Source organism: Hesperophylax consimilis, chromosome 30 (assembly GCF_061612785.1).
Source record: "Hesperophylax consimilis isolate HC1 chromosome 30, BYU_Hcon_1.0, whole genome shotgun sequence".
NCBI classification, from domain to species: Eukaryota; Metazoa; Arthropoda; class Insecta; order Trichoptera; family Limnephilidae; genus Hesperophylax; species Hesperophylax consimilis.
Window position 1 is genome coordinate 1584191 of NC_142865.1, and position 16682 is coordinate 1600872.

The 16682-nt window shown below is 39.9% G+C and overlaps 1 protein-coding gene across 3 annotated transcripts; it reads left to right on the top strand.

The window, feature by feature from the left end:
- The first annotated feature begins 696 nt into the window (after positions 1 to 696).
- LOC149409501 (uncharacterized) lies at positions 697 to 12161 on the top strand. 3 transcript variants are annotated; one of them, XM_089649519.1, is made up of 2 exons: positions 697 to 4178; positions 12028 to 12161. In XM_089649519.1, exons 1-2 carry the CDS (start codon positions 806 to 808, stop codon positions 12054 to 12056), a joined length of 3402 nt encoding a protein of 1133 aa, XP_089505645.1. In that variant the 5' UTR covers positions 697 to 805; the 3' UTR covers positions 12057 to 12161. The 3 variants fall into 3 exon arrangements, with proteins under 3 accessions (XP_089505645.1, XP_089505646.1, XP_089505647.1); XM_089649520.1 differs by lacking the exon at positions 12028 to 12161 and having other exon boundaries at positions 721 to 1022; positions 2370 to 5572; XM_089649521.1 differs by lacking the exon at positions 12028 to 12161 and having other exon boundaries at positions 939 to 1022; positions 3085 to 5572.
- Positions 12162 to 16682: the final 4521 nt, after the last annotated feature.

Below are 16682 nucleotides of genomic sequence, written 5' to 3' on the forward strand. Positions count from 1 at the left end.
GTTTTCACTTACATGTGGGTTATAAAACCGCGGAGAGAGATAGCATTATTGGGCTCAACGTACATGAGCTGCCTTACGGGTCTTTTTTATTGTTAAATAAAGACCACTATTCGAGAGCTGGAGTTATTATTGAAGACTTACTCCAGTCATACTTCCTTGGAATCTGGTGACTCACCACGCCGGATTGCTCTGTCAGGAGAGTGAAGTTAAGATCCTGAACATTGGTCATTCAAGAGCCGGATGATTATTATTTGGATTGATCCATTTGAGACGGAAGATCATTATTTGGAGTGGTCCAGTCGGGCCTCATCATCATCAGGAGTGGTCCAGTCGGCGTCCTCATCATCATCGGGAGTGGTCCAGTCGGCGTCCTCATCACCATCATTGGATTGATCAAGCGAGCCTCATCACGACGCTCGCATGCACAGCAAATCAGGTTGTAGCCTTCCTTTCATTGTCCTTTCAAATTCCATTTAAAAAAGCTAAAAATCTGTGTAGATGCCACATTATTTCGTATTGATTATATCGAATTATATTCGGGTGTTCATAATCAGATGCTTTCAAAATAGCATAAAATTGTTGGTGATAATAATTTTTATTGTTGTATTCTGCCGAATAACTTTGCTTTGCCTACGTACATCTCTAGCCACGCGTTTGCAAGTCGTTCGTCCTTGCATGCCATAGTATTTTGATTGGTTTCTTTATAATCCATAGTATTATTTTATTCACGTCAAAACGTCAAACTGCCGTTTCGAGTTGTGTATTAAGTTTTAAATCAGGTTATTGTGTTATTCGTTTCTAAAAAATGGAACTCGACAAGTTGGTTAGACAGCGCGGGGTGTTGAAAGGTTCATTAACGAGATTTGAAACCTATTTAAGCAACGAAAATGATATTAGGCCCAGCGTATTGTCGTCGAGATTAGATGCCATCAAACCCTCTCTGATGGAATTCTCCAAAATTCAGCTGGAGATTGATTTATTGAATAAATCAGAAGATCATGACGCGAGGGATAATTTTGAAGGTACATATTTTAATTTAATTGCATTAGGACAGGAAATATTATCAAAATTTAAGAAGATTGAAAATGTCCCGAATACATCTGTGAATTTACCACCAATATCAATACCAATTTTTTCAGGTTATAGTCATAAATGGTTGACTTTTAAAAACTCGTTCATTGCCCTAATTCATGATAACAGTAAATTAAATCATGTTCAGAAATTTCATTACCTTATTAGTTATGTGTCCGGAGACGCACTTGATTTGATTAGTTCTCTAGAAATAACCGGGGATAATTATACTGCAGCCTGGACGATGCTTATTTCAAGATACGAAAATGTCAGACTTATTGCAAATAGACATCTGAATTTCTTATTTAATGTTACACCGTTAAAACGACAGAATCATCATGAATTGCGAAATTTAATTGATCAAGCAAACATTCATTTGAGAGCTTTACATAATTTAAAGCTTCCAACAGAACATTGGGACACATTAATTATACATATTCTAACCTCAAAGTTAGATAATCACACACGTAGCCTGTGGGAATCCATGGAGTGCGATAAAATTTATCCTACGTTCGAGCAGTTTAGCAATTTTATTTCACAAAGGTCGCAGATCCTGGAAACTATCCAAGGTGATAATGATGGAATGCAACAGAAAGCGGAACCAGTTGCAACAAAACCAAAGTTTTTTAATTTTAAGGAAAGGAATTCTACGAACAAGGTTACGTTAGCGTCAAGCAACGTCAATTGTATGCTGTGTAATGACAGCCATTTCATTTATTCTTGTAAAATATTTGTTAACAAAGCACCAGCGGCACGAAGAAAGTTCGTTTCAGAGAGCAATTTATGTTATAACTGCCTAAAGCCGGGGCACCCTTCAAAGGTGTGCAGGTGGAAGGAAAAATGCAGTGTTTGTGATCGAAAACATCACACTCTGTTACATATCAATACTGATAATGTACAAGCGGGTACTTCAACTGGCAAGGGTCAGTCGGAGGCACCAGTGAATTTAGCGTGTCATAGCGACATGAACGGGCGAGAAATTTTACTATCTACCGTAATAGTAAAAATAGAAGACGCGTACGGTGGAACACACAAAATACGCGCACTTTTGGATTCAGGTTCAATGTCTAATTTTATTACAAAGGATACTTGTAAGAGATTAAATTTGCATTGTACAAAATTGAACATACCTGTTTCAGGTTTGCATAATAATTTAATTCATGTAAAGGAAACAGTTGACATTAAATTTAAATCATTATGTTCTCAATACGAGGATGAAATATCTTGTTTGGTATTAGATGAGATTTCTTGCAATCTTCCACAGACCGTGATTAACCCAAAAATGTTGAACATTCCAGACGGTGTCCGGTTAGCTGATCCGCAGTTTTACCAGCCAGCTTCTATTGATATGCTGATCGGAGCAGAGGTTTTCTGGCAGGTGCTTCGTACGGATCAGATACAGTTAGGAAAGGGTAAACCTACATTGCATCGAACGGAGCTAGGCTGGATAATATCAGGAGCTGTACAGAGTCGTCATAATACGAGGCCAGTTAAAGTTTGTCATATTTCATTAAATTCTTTGCAGAACCAAATAGAAAGGTTTTGGAAGGTTGAAGAAACCGAAAATAGTAAGCATCACTCTCTGGAAGATAGTGAATGTGAAAGGATTTTCGAAGGCACGCATAAACGCGATGCAAACGGTAGATTTGTAGTCAACTTACCGTTTAAATCTAACCTATCTCAATTAGGAGATTCATTTAGTATTGCTAAAGGTAGATTAGCGTCAATGGGAAGGAAATTCTTAAGACAACCTAGTTTAAAGGAACAATACTCGGAATTTATTGATGAGTATCTTGCGTTAGGTCACATGACTGAATGTGAACCTCCAAAACGCAATGAAATTACTTATTATTTACCACATCACGCTGTATTTAAAGAAGCAAGCACAACTACTAAAATTCGTGTTGTTTTTGACGGGTCGGCTAAACCCGCTCGAGGGATTTCTTTGAATCGCGCTCTAATGATTGGGCCCACCATTCAAAATGATATATTTTGTCACTTGGTATTTTTCAGAAAACATCAATATGCAGTCACCGCAGATATTGCAAAGATGTACCGCCAAATTAATATCAACCCGGAACACAGAAATTACCAACGTATATTATGGAAAAGGGATGCGGAGGATTGTTTGAAACATTATACGCTAAACACGGTGACATATGGTTTGGCTCCTTCGCCTTATTTAGCAATACGTTGTCTGCACCAGCTAGGTAATGACGTTTCATTTACTACATTTGATACTCCCACGGAGTTGCCAGAAACGGCGAGGATAGTTTTGGTTACTAGTAGTCCTGTCGATTGGGAAATATTTAATAATTATTCTTCATTAAGACGACTGAGGCGCGTAGTTGCTTATATGATACGTTTCATACATAACTGTTCTAAACGAAAACCGATGCGAGTCGACGAGCTTTCTGTAATCGAACTGGAACATGCCATGCATGTATTGATTTTGAACGCTCAGCGATTCGCATTTCGTGATGAAATAGCTTCTTTGTGTAATGGGAGATTTGTATCTAGGCAGAGCAAGGTAAAGGCACTAAATCCTTTTATGAAGGATGGGTTATTGTGTGTTGGAGGTCGACTATCACAATCTGATATTACCTCGGTCTCTCAAAAACATCCAATTTTGTTACCACAAAATCATAAGTTGACTGACTTAATAATAACCCATCTGCATTATGAGAATTTGCATTTAGGATGTAATGCTCTGCTCGCATTACTGCGTTTACGGTTTTGGCCAATATTTGGTAAAAACGCAGTAAAGCGAGCACTGCATAAATGTATTGTATGTTTCCGAGTCCGTCCGCGCGAGTGTCGCCAGCTCATGGGTGACATTCCTTCTGACCGATTCCGAATCCAAAGACCATTTTATGTAACCGGCATAGATTATGCAGGTCCAATATTAATTAAGTCTGGTTTAACCAGAAATGCTAAGAGTGTAAAATCTTACATATTTTTATTTATTTGTTTTTCAACGAAGGCAATTCACCTAGAATTAGTGACTAATTTAACTTCAATGGCATTTATGAATGCATTGAAAAGATTTATAGCTAGGAGGGGTAAACCCTCACGACTCTTTAGTGATAATGGAACTAACTTTACAGGTAGTTATAGGGAACTTACTGAACTGTTTGATTTTTTGAAGGCATCTGATAAGGAAATCCATAATTTTTTAGCCCAGCAGAATATTAGCTGGAGTTTCTTGCCTCCCCGCTCACCGCATCACGGTGGACTTTGGGAAAGTGCAGTTAAAATGACCAAGTTACATTTAAAAAAAGCAATGCGGTCAACTGTTTTGACATACGAAGGCATGAATACCATACTAATACAGATTGAGGCTTGTTTAAATTCCCGTCCTCTGACTCCATTATCATCAGATCCAAATGATTTAAACGCACTCACTCCTTCACACTTCCTTATTGGCGACAACCTGTTAGCATTGCCTGAGCTTGATATCCATCATCTGCCTACAAACAGGCTTAATATTTACCAAAAGATGTCTACCGTTGTTCAATCTTTTTGGCACAGATGGAGCCGGGAATACCTAGCAGAATTGCAGAACCGAGTCAAATGGCAAGAAGGACGTCAACGCAGTTTACAGCCTGGTGACATGGTCATCATCAAAGACAACCAACTACCTCCGCAGTACTGGAGGATGGCGCGAGTGACGGAGATCCACCCTGGTCAAGACGGACGCGTCCGCGTCGTCTCCTTGAGGACGGCCAGAGGTGTCACCAAAAGAGCCGTGACACAGCTCTGTCTACTTCCCATGGAGGATCCTTCCTCCAACCTGGATTAAGAACAAATTACAACACTAAAAGTGATGTTATGTGTGAATCAAAATGCCGTCAGGCTCAACAGTGCCAAGTGATAAGCTATTTTCTCATAAGTGGGGGCAGCGCACCAGAAATTTCTACGTTATTAGACTTTTATTTTTTAATGTCAAGTCTGACATAGGGTTATATACGTTGTTATAAGTTTTTTGTTATTATTTTGATATCCATGTATTGAATATTGTTTATTTTTGTATGTGAACCTGTTGGGTAAATTCTGAGTACCAATGTTGCAATCTCTTCCTACATTATTTTATGAAAAACGACTATTCCTTAATACTCGTTTTGGGGCGGGAATATGTTAAGATTTCAGGTACTGAAATATTAATATTGGTGCTTGTCACCCTATGGGTGTGGCAACATTTATTTTTGTGTTAGCGATTGCCGGGGCAATTTCGTATTGCCACGGATTTTAATCGTTCTTCTCTTGTTACCATCCGTCTTGGGCGGTCGTTTTGGCAAAACGGCGGAGCTGCCAGGTTTTCACTTACATGTGGGTTATAAAACCGCGGAGAGAGATAGCATTATTGGGCTCAACGTACATGAGCTGCCTTACGGGTCTTTTTTATTGTTAAATAAAGACCACTATTCGAGAGCTGGAGTTATTATTGAAGACTTACTCCAGTCATACTTCCTTGGAATCTGGTGACTCACCACGCCGGATTGCTCTGTCAGGAGAGTGAAGTTAAGATCCTGAACACCAAATAATTCATAAAAATAAAGTAGGAATACGCCTGAATAACTTAGAAGCTTTGGAAATCTCTAAATCAACGAAAAATAATTCCCAAATTTTAAATAAATAGATAGAATTAACCAACAGCCCGATTTTAAAGTTGTTTCCTTGCTCCAACCTAACCCATAACCCCCACCCTTCCTTTGGTCCTCCCCCAACCCCTCCCCCCTACCCCTTCCCCACCCCCTCCACCAACCAGTCTCTGATGTTCTCTCCCTCTACTACATACTTTCTCTTTCTTTTATGTTTACCTTATACCTTACTCTGTATTATAATTTAGTATTATATTTTATTGTCCTGATGAAGATTGAGTCCAATCGAAACCGGTCGACGAATATAACTCGAAATAAAGTGGTTTAAAACTAAGTGTTTGTTTCATTTTGTACACAGAGAAAACTTACATTTATAAAATATTGCTGATTTATCAAAAATCTCTTCAAATTACTGGTAATCCTTTTTGTTGCGGCGTGAATGGACTGTAATTTGCGGTTTTTTGTGATATTGTTTGATTGACTTACCAATATCTGCTGTCGGCACCTTCCACTTTGCTCTGCTTTAATCACCGGTAGGGGTAATTGTTAGTATTGGAGGAGGTCAAGGAAAGGGAATAGTGATATTGGATTTGTTTACAGCGCGGCGCGGTGGTTTTAATAATTCAAGATAGTTTATGCGGAAGCGATAAGGTCTGTTGAACCTTGCGGGCGGCGCGATACTTTAACAACTGACTTGATGTAGGTAAACGCGCGGAACGCGGGCGGGAAACAACAGAACCAAATACTATGCAACAATAATAACTGGCCCGAGCATGCCCCCCGCCTTGACCAATTGGTCAAAGTAACTAATACAACAAAAGAAACACGTTATGAAAGGATTCAATAAACAATACTGAACCTGCGGTAGAACTAAATTCTAAATTAACTACATCTAAGATAACAATACTAAACTTGTGGTAGATCTAAATTAACTAACTAAATCTAAGATAACGTTAAAGTTATTGTGTAGGCAGGGGACAGAGTTTAACGACTGCCCTGCGATATGTTCCGGAGTTAGTCTTAACGTCCGCAACGCGGATCACCCCGTCTACGCCGGGGTGGACATTTACCACTACGCCAATAGGCCATTGTAGTGGTGCGATATTGTCACTCTTAATTATTAACACGGTGCCTTTCGTTATTGGATTCGAATTTGTATTCTATTTCTGACGCGATTGCAGCGTGTTCAGATACTCCATTCGCCATCGATTCCAGAAAGTCTGGACGAGACGATCGACAAGATGTTTTCGTTGCAGCAAATTTACTGGCGCATCTGAAAAATCAGCAGCGGGTAAAGATTGTAATGGAGTGAGCGTTAAAAAATGCGCGGGTGTTAAAGGCAATGGAGCCGAAACATCGGTAACGCTGAGCACTGATAATGGGCGTGAATTTAGAATAGCTTCAATCTGATGAAGAACCGTTTGCATCTCTTCGTATGTGAGAAGAGATGTACCCACAACTTTATTTAAGTAACATTTAATGCACTTAATGTTACTCTCCCAGATCCCACCGAAGTGGGGTGCTTGTGGAGGATTCATCTTCCACTCGATACGGTTTTCCAACAAATTTTCTGAGAATTCTTTCTTGTAGTCCGGTGACTCTAAAAGTTCGAATAAAGCCTTCAAATGCGATTTAGCTCCTACGAAATTTGTCCCATTATCAGAATACATTACATTTACAGGCCCTCGACGGGATAGAAAACGTTTGAACGCGTTGAGAAAGACTTCGGTCGAGAGGTCTGAAGCGAGTTCAATGTGAACCGCGCGGGTCACCAGACAGATAAATAAGCAAATGTATGCCTTTTGGCTTCTAACACCCCGACGTCTATGCGGGATTATTTGAAGCGGCCCAGCGTAGTCGACCCCCGTGTGCAGAAAGGCCTTAGCTTCGCGGACGCGGCAAGCGGGTAAATCTCCCATTATTGGGAATTGCGGTTTGGGATTGACTCTAAAGCAAGTATTGCACTGATGCACGCGTTTCCGAATCAAATTGCGCGAAGAAAGTATCCAAAACCTTTGCCTCAACAGAGACATAAGTAAGGTGGGTCCCGTATGCAAGTTCTTAGTGTGGTGATAATCTACTATTAAATCAACTATATGATCATGAGCGGGTAATAAAATAGGATGACGACTATCAAATTCGAGTTCGGCGTTTCTCAATCTGCCTCCTACTCTTAGGAGACCGTCCTGAATAAATGGATTTAATTTAGCAAGAACTTGCCGTACTTTCTTGCCATCGTTCACTGACTTCATATCATCGGAAAAATGTACTTGCTGAACTGCCTTTATAATAGCGGTTTCTGCAATGTCAATATGGCTTAACTCAAATTTACGCGGCAATTTCCTAATGAAGCGAAACACGTAAATGACAATTCGAATCAATTTCGACCACGAATGAATGCGAGAAGCCAATGTGCATAATAAAGGTGACACGATTGTCTTGAGGCGATTATCGGTTTTAGGTTTCATTTCGGGTGGATCAGCTACACGAGAGCACAAGCCAAAAGTGGTTGGCTGTTCATACTGATTGGGTTTCAATTCCGGTAACTGTTCTGAATTTGCGTGCTTAAATGGTGAAATAGGCCACTCGAAATGCGGCTGGCAAAGCCATTTTGGACCATTCCACCAAATGTCATTTGCTATCAATTGCGATGGTAGCATACCTCTTGACAGGCAGTCGCTAGGGTTATCAGCACCTGCGACATGATAAAAATGACTACTGTTTAAATTTTCGTGTATTTTTGCTACGCGATTGGCAACAAAGGTTTGCCAGCGGTGAGGTGATGAATGAATCCAACTTAAAGTTACAGTCGAATCAGAAAAGGCAAATGTTGAATGAATAGTAAACCTCGCGGAGTAATTATCAATTACCCTTTTTAACAGGTGCGATAACAATAATGCAGCGCATAATTCTAGGCGTGCTAAGGAGACAATTTTTAGCGGTGCTACCTTTGATTTTGCGCAAACTAATTGAACCTTAATTTGGTTATCAGGAGTGGTCACATGAGCGTATACCACTCCTCCATATGCCTTTTCGCTTGCATCCGCAAATCCAACAAGTATTAACGTGCATCCTTCCGTGACTCCTATATGACGTGGAATACGAATCGACGATATTGACGGCAATTCCGCGTTGAACTGCTGCCACTGATGTGATATCCTTGCGGGTGGGATTTCGTCCCAATCGATTTTTAAATTCCACAGCTCCTTTATTAGAAGCTTGGCTTGTACAATTATAGGTGCTACCAGACCCATCACGTCAAAGAGTCTAGCGACAGATGATAAAATATTGCGTTTCGTACAAGTTCGATTATCTGGAGTAACTTCAAATGCGAAAATGTCATCCGAAGGATGCCATCGTAGCCCAAGGATTTTTAACGATGCATCACTATCGAAAGTTACACTTTGCGACAGGCGAAGTTCCAATGGAACGTTTCCTAAAACTGTGCTGGAATTGGATGCCCACTTAGCGAGTTGAAAACCTCCTGACTGGAAAAGCTCAATCAACTCTTCAGCCGCGCGGATAGCTTCTTGCTCATTTAAAGCAGAGCTAGCGATGTCGTCTACATAAACATCTCTATCAATAATATCCCTTGCAAGAGGGAAGCGAGCGCCTTCATCTAACATTAATTATTTGATTGCTCGAAGGGCTAAGAACGGACTACATTTAAGACCGAATGTTACGCGATTGTATTGGTAAGCCTGAAGCGGCTTTTGCGGATCGAATCTATATAAAATTCGTTGATAACGACGATCTTCTTTGCGAACATTTATACATAAATACATTTGACGAACGTCTGCGGATATTGCGATAGGAAAAAGGCGTAAATTCAGAAGAATGCAAAATAAATCATTCTGTAGGCTTGGTCCCGTGTGTAAAATATCGTTCAAAGATAAACCAGTTTTTGTCTTTGCGCTTGCGTCCAGAACCACTCTCACCTTTGTTGTCAATTTATCTTCACGCCTAACTGCGTGATGCGGGATGTAGTATGCGTTTTCTGACGGTAAGGCTTCCACCTGGGACAGATAACCTTTATGAATATGTTCTCTTATTACTTCATCATAAAGCGGTTTTAGTTCTGGCAGATGATTAAATTTTCTTTCTAGTGCGTAAAACCGATTTTGCGCAGCTTGCAATGAATCACCTAAGTCACAAGGGTTGCTTTTGAATGGCAAAGCCACTTCATAAGAACCGTCCTCGAGGCGAGTTGTGGTGCCTTTAAAAATGTCTTCAGCTTCTTTTTCTTCGAGGCTGTGAACTGGTTCCGAACCAATATCTTCGATTTCCCAGAATTTTTGCATTAAGTTCTCAATTTCGTGCGTAGCGCAGAAAGTGAATGCGGTGTTTGGTTGAGAATTTACTGGGGCGTCACCCATAAAAACATAACCTAATGTGGTTTGAATCGCGACTGGAAAACCGGGGGTGATTATCTTATTTGGTAGCAACAGTTGAGAGAACAGACTGACGCCAATTAGCAAATCGATTGGGCCTGGCATTGCCCAGGTGTCGTCTGCCAGCGGAACATTTATAAATTTATATGACGTCAAGTCCACCTTGCAAGTAGGTAAATGAGCGGTAATTTTTTCTAAAACTAGAGCGGTTATGGAGTATTTGAAGTAGGGATCAATCCTAGATTGAATTGTCAATGTGACACTTCCTCTTATTGATTGCGTTTTGCCACCTAAACCCTGGACTGCGAAGCGCGTTCCTGAACTGACTGTCAGGCCTAATTTTTCACAACATTGTGAAGTTATATAATGCTTTTGTGAGCCTGGGTCTAGAAGACAGCGGACGGTATTCTCTTCACCGTTTCGATCAACAGTGTTAACTTTATTTATTTATTTATTTATTGGATAATTTGTATAGCGCCGCTTTTGTGAGATATCACCTCAGGGGCGCTTTACAGTTGATGCAGGTTGTTCAGGATCTTAACTTCACTCTCCTGACAGAGCAATCCGGCGTGGTGAGTCACCAGATTCCAAGGAAGTATGACTGGAGTAACTCTTCAATAATAACTCCAGCTCTCGAATATTGGTCTTTATTTAACAATAAAAAAGACCCGTAGGGCAGCTCATGTAAGGTGAGCCCAATATTGCTATCTCTCTCCGCGGTTTTATAACCCACATGTAAGTGAAAACCTGGCAGCTCCGCCGTTTTGCCAAAACGACCCGCCCAAGACGGATGGTAACAAGAGAAGAACGATTAAAATCCGTGGCAATACGAAATTGCCCCGGCAATCGCTAACACAAAAATAAATGTTGCCACACCCATAGGGTGACAAGCACCAATATTAATATTTCAGTACCTGAAATCTTAACATATTCCCGCCCCAAAACGAGTATTAAGGAATAGTCGTTTTTCATAAAATAATGTAGGAAGAGATTGCAACATTGGTACTCAGAATTTACCCAACAGGTTCACATACAAAAATAAACAATATTCAATACATGGATATCAAAATAATAACAAAAAACTTATAACAACGTATATAACCCTATGTCAGACTTGACATTAAAAAATAAAAGTCTAATAACGTAGAAACTTCTGGTGCGCTGCACCCACTTATGAGAAAATAGCTTATCACTTGGCACTGTTGAGCCTGACGGCATTTTGATTCACACATAACATCACTTTTAGTGTTGTAATTGGTTCTTCATCCAGGTTGGAGGAAGGATCCTCCATGGGAAGTAGACAGAGCTGTGTCACGGCTCTTTTGGTGACACCTCTGGCCGTCCTCAAGGAGACGACGCGGACGCGTCCGTCTTGACCAGGGTGGATCTCCGTCACTCGCGCCATCCTCCAGTACTGCGGAGGTAGTTGGTTGTCTTTGATGATGACCATGTCACCAGGCTGTAAACTGCGTTGACGTCCTTCTTGCCATTTGACTCGGTTCTGCAATTCTGCTAGGTATTCCCGGCTCCATCTGTGCCAAAAAGATTGAACAACGGTAGACATCTTTTGGTAAATATTAAGCCTGTTTGTAGGCAGATGATGGATATCAAGCTCAGGCAATGCTAACAGGTTGTCGCCAATAAGGAAGTGTGAAGGAGTGAGTGCGTTTAAATCATTTGGATCTGATGATAATGGAGTCAGAGGACGGGAATTTAAACAAGCCTCAATCTGTATTAGTATGGTATTCATGCCTTCGTATGTCAAAACAGTTGACCGCATTGCCTTTTTTAAATGTAACTTAGTCATTTTAACTGCACTTTCCCAAAGTCCACCGTGATGCGGTGAGCGGGGAGGCAAGAAACTCCAGCTAATATTCTGCTGGGCTAAAAAATTATGGATTTCCTTATCAGATGCCTTTAAAAAATCAAATAGTTCAGTAAGTTCCCTATAACTACCTGTAAAGTTAGTTCCATTATCACTAAAGAGTCGTGAGGGTTTACCCCTCCTAGCTATAAATCTTTTCAATGCATTCATAAATGCCATTGAAGTTAAATTAGTCACTAATTCTAGGTGAATTGCCTTCGTTGAAAAACAAATAAATAAACATATGTAAGATTTTACACTCTTAGCATTTCTGGTTAAACCAGACTTAATTAAAATTGGACCTGCATAATCTATGCCGGTTACATAAAATGGTCTTTGGATTCGGGATCGGTCAGCAGGAAGGTCACCCATGAGCTGGCGACACTCGCGCGGACGGACTCGGAAACATACAATACATTTATGCAGTGCTCGCTTTACTGCGTTTTTACCAAATATTGGCCAAAACCGTAAACGCAGTAATGCGAGCAGAGCATTACATCCTAAATGCAAATTCTCATAATGCAGATGGGTTATTATTAAGTCAGTCAACTTATGATTTTGTGGTAACAAAATTGGATGTTTTTGAGAGACCGAGGTAATATCAGATTGTGATAGTCGACCTCCAACACACAATAACCCATCCTGCATAAAAGGATTTAGTGCCTTTACCTTGCTCTGCCTAGATACAAATCTTCCATCACTCAAAGAGGCTATTTCATCACGAAATGCGAATCGCTGAGCGTTCAAAATCAATACATGCATGGCATGTTCCAGTTCGATTACAGAAAGCTCGTCGACCCGCATCGGTTTTCGTTTAGAACAGTTATGTATGAAACGTAACATATAAGCAACTACGCGCCTCAGTCGTCTTAATGAAGAATAATTATTAAATATTTCCCAATCGACAGGACTACTAGTAACCAAAACTATCCTCGCCGTTTCTGGCAACTCCATGCCTGTTGTAGCAAGCGCATTAATGATTTGGGATTTAAGCACGTGACAAGTATCAATGGAATCACTACCAGAAAGAAAATCATCTACATAAAAATTTTCCTTAAGGGATTTACTAGCTAATGGATGAGTAAATGAAACGTCATTACCTAGCTGGTGCAGACAACGTATTGCTAAATAAGGCGAAGGAGCCAAACCATATGTCACCGTGTTCAGCGTATAATGTTTCAAACAATCCTCCGCATCCCTTTTCCATAATATACGTTGGTAATTTCTGTGTTCTGGGTTGATATTAATTTGGCGGTACATCTTTGCAATATCTGCGGTGACTGCATATTGATGTTTTCTGAAAAATACCAAGTGACAAAATATATCATTTTGAATGGTGGGCCCAATCATTAGAGCGCGATTCAAAGAAATCCCTCGAGCGGGTTTAGCCGACCCGTCAAAAACAACACGAATTTTAGTAGTTGTGCTTGCTTCTTTAAATACAGCGTGATGTGGTAAATAATAAGTAATTTCATCGCGTTTTGGAGGTTCACATTCAGTCATGTGACCTAACGCAAGATACTCATCAATAAATTCCGAGTATTGTTCCTTTAAACTAAGTTGTCTTAAGAATTTCCTTCCCATTGACGCTAATCTACCTTTAGCAATACTAAATGAATCTCCTAATTGAGATAGGTTAGATTTAAACGGTAAGTTGACTACAAATCTACCGTTTGCATCGCGTTTATGCGTGCCTTCGAAAATCCTTTCACATTCACTATCTTCCAGAGAGTGATGCTTACTATTTTCGGTTTCTTCAACCTTCCAAAACCTTTCTATTTGGTTCTGCAAAGAATTTAATGAAATATGACAAACTTTAACTGGCCTCGTATTATGACGACTCTGTACAGCTCCTGATATTATCCAGCCTAGCTCCGTTCGATGCAATGTAGGTTTACCCTTTCCTAACTGTATCTGATCCGTACGAAGCACCTGCCAGAAAACCTCTGCTCCGATCAGCATATCAATAGAAGCTGGCTGGTAAAACTGCGGATCAGCTAACCGGACACCGTCTGGAATGTTCAACATTTTTGGGTTAATCACGGTCTGTGGAAGATTGCAAGAAATCTCATCTAATACCAAACAAGATATTTCATCCTCGTATTGAGAACATAATGATTTAAATTTAATGTCAACTGTTTCCTTTACATGAATTAAATTATTATGCAAACCTGAAACAGGTATGTTCAATTTTGTACAATGCAAATTTAATCTCTTACAAGTATCCTTTGTAATAAAATTAGACATTGAACCTGAATCCAAAAGTGCGCGTATTTTGTGTGTTCCACCGTACGCGTCTTCTATTTTTACTATTACGGTAGATAGTAAAATTTCTCGCCCGTTCATGTCGCTATGACACGCTAAATTCACTGGTGCCTCCGACTGACCCTTGCCAGTTGAAGTACCCGCTTGTACATTATCAGTATTGATATGTAACAGAGTGTGATGTTTTCGATCACAAACACTGCATTTTTCCTTCCACCTGCACACCTTTGAAGGGTGCCCCGGTTTTAGGCAGTTATAACATAAATTGCTCTCTGAAACGAACTTTCTTCGTGCCGCTGGTGCTTTGTTAACAAATATTTTACAAGAATAAATGAAATGGCTGTCATTACACAGCATACAATTAACGTTGCTTGACGCTAACGTAACCTTGTTCGTAGAATTCCTTTCCTTAAAATTAAAAAACTTTGGTTTTGTTGCAACTGGTTCCGCTTTCTGTTGCATTCCACCATTATCACCTTGGATAGTTTCCAGGATCTGCGACCTTTGTGAAATAAAATTGCTAAACTGCTCGAACGTAGGATAAACTTTATCGCACTCCATGGATTCCCACAGGCTACGTGTGTGATTATCTAACTTTGAGGTTAGAATATGTATAATTAATGTGTCCCAATGTTCTGTTGGAAGCTTTAAATTATGTAAAGCTCTCAAATGAATGTTTGCTTGATCAATTAAATTTCGCAATTCATGATGATTCTGTCGTTTTAACGGTGTAACATTAAATAAGAAATTCAAATGTCTATTTGCAATAAGTCTGACATTTTCGTATCTTGAAATAAGCATCGTCCAGGCTGAACTATAATTATCCCCGGTTATTTCTAGAGAACTAATCAAATCAAGTGCGTCTCCGGACACATAACTAATAAGGTAATGAAATTTCTGAACATGATTTAATTTACTGTTATCATGAATTAGGGCAATGAACGAGTTTTTAAAAGTCAACCATTTATGATTATCTCCTGAAAAAATTGGTATTGATATTGGTGGTAAATTCACAGATGTAATCGGGACATTTTCAATCTTCTTAAATTTTGATAATATTTCCTGTCCTAATGCAATTAAATTAAAATATGTACCTTCAAAGTTATCCCTCGCGTCATGATCTTCTGATTTATTCAATAAATCAATCTCCAGCTGAATTTTGGAGAATTCCATCAGAGAAGGTTTGATGGCATCTAATCTCGACGACAATACGCTGGGCCTAATATCATTTTCGTTGCTTAAATAGGTTTCAAATCTCGTTAATGAACCTTTCAACACCCCGCGCTGTTTAACCAACTTGTCGAGTTCCATTTTTTAGAAACGAATAACACAATAACCTGATTTAAAACTTAATACACAACTCGAAACGGCAGTTTGACGTTTTGACGTGAATAAAATAATACTATGGATTATAAAGAAACCGATCAAAATACTATGGCATGCAAGGACAAAGCTTGCAAACGCGTGGCTAGATATGTAGGTAAGCAAAGCAAAGTTATTCGGCAGAATACAACAATAAAATTATTATCACCAACAATTTTATGCTATTTTGAAAGCATCTGATTATGAACACCCGAATATAATTCGATATAATCAATACGAAATAATGTGGCATCTACACAGATTTTTAGCTTTTTTAAATGGAATTTGAAAGGACAATGAAAGGAAGGCTACAACCTGATTTGCTGTGCATGCGAGCGTCGTGATGTGGCTCGCTTGATCAATCCAATGATGGTGATGAGGACGCCGACTGGACCACTCCCGATGATGATGAGGCCCGACTGGACCACTCCAAATAATGATCTTCCGTCTCAAATGGATCAATCCAAATAATAATAATCCGGCTCGATGGATCAATGTTCAGGATCTTGAATTCACTCTCCTGACAGAGCAATCCGGCGTGGTGAGTCACCAGATTCCAAGGAAGTATGACTGGAGTAACTCTTCAATAATAACTCCAGCTCTCGAATATTGGTCTTTATTTAACAATAAAAAAGACCCGTAGGGCAGCTCATGTAAGGTGAGCCCAATATTGCTATCTCTCTCCGCGGTTTTATAACCCACATGTAAGTGAAAACCTGGCAGCTCCGCCGTTTTGCCAAAACGACCCGCCCAAGACGGATGGTAACAAGAGAAGAACGATTAAAATCCGTGGCAATACGAAATTGCCCCGGCAATCGCTAACACAAAAATAAATGTTGCCACACCCATAGGGTGACAAGCACCAATATTAATATTTCAGTACCTGAAATCTTAACACAGGTATTACAAAAAATATAAATATTACAAAAATAGAGTGAAGTTAAGTTAAGTAAAATTAAGTTTAGGAACAGGTGACACGAAGATAGAAGATGGAGACTCTGCAGCAAGAATCCTAGGTGGTGAAGAAACTGGGCCAGCTGCTGCAGCGAAAGAGTCCACCGCGTCCACCAACAGTGCCAGCACGAGGTTCGTCATCCGTCCAGGCATGTTTCTGCTGCTAATAAAGCG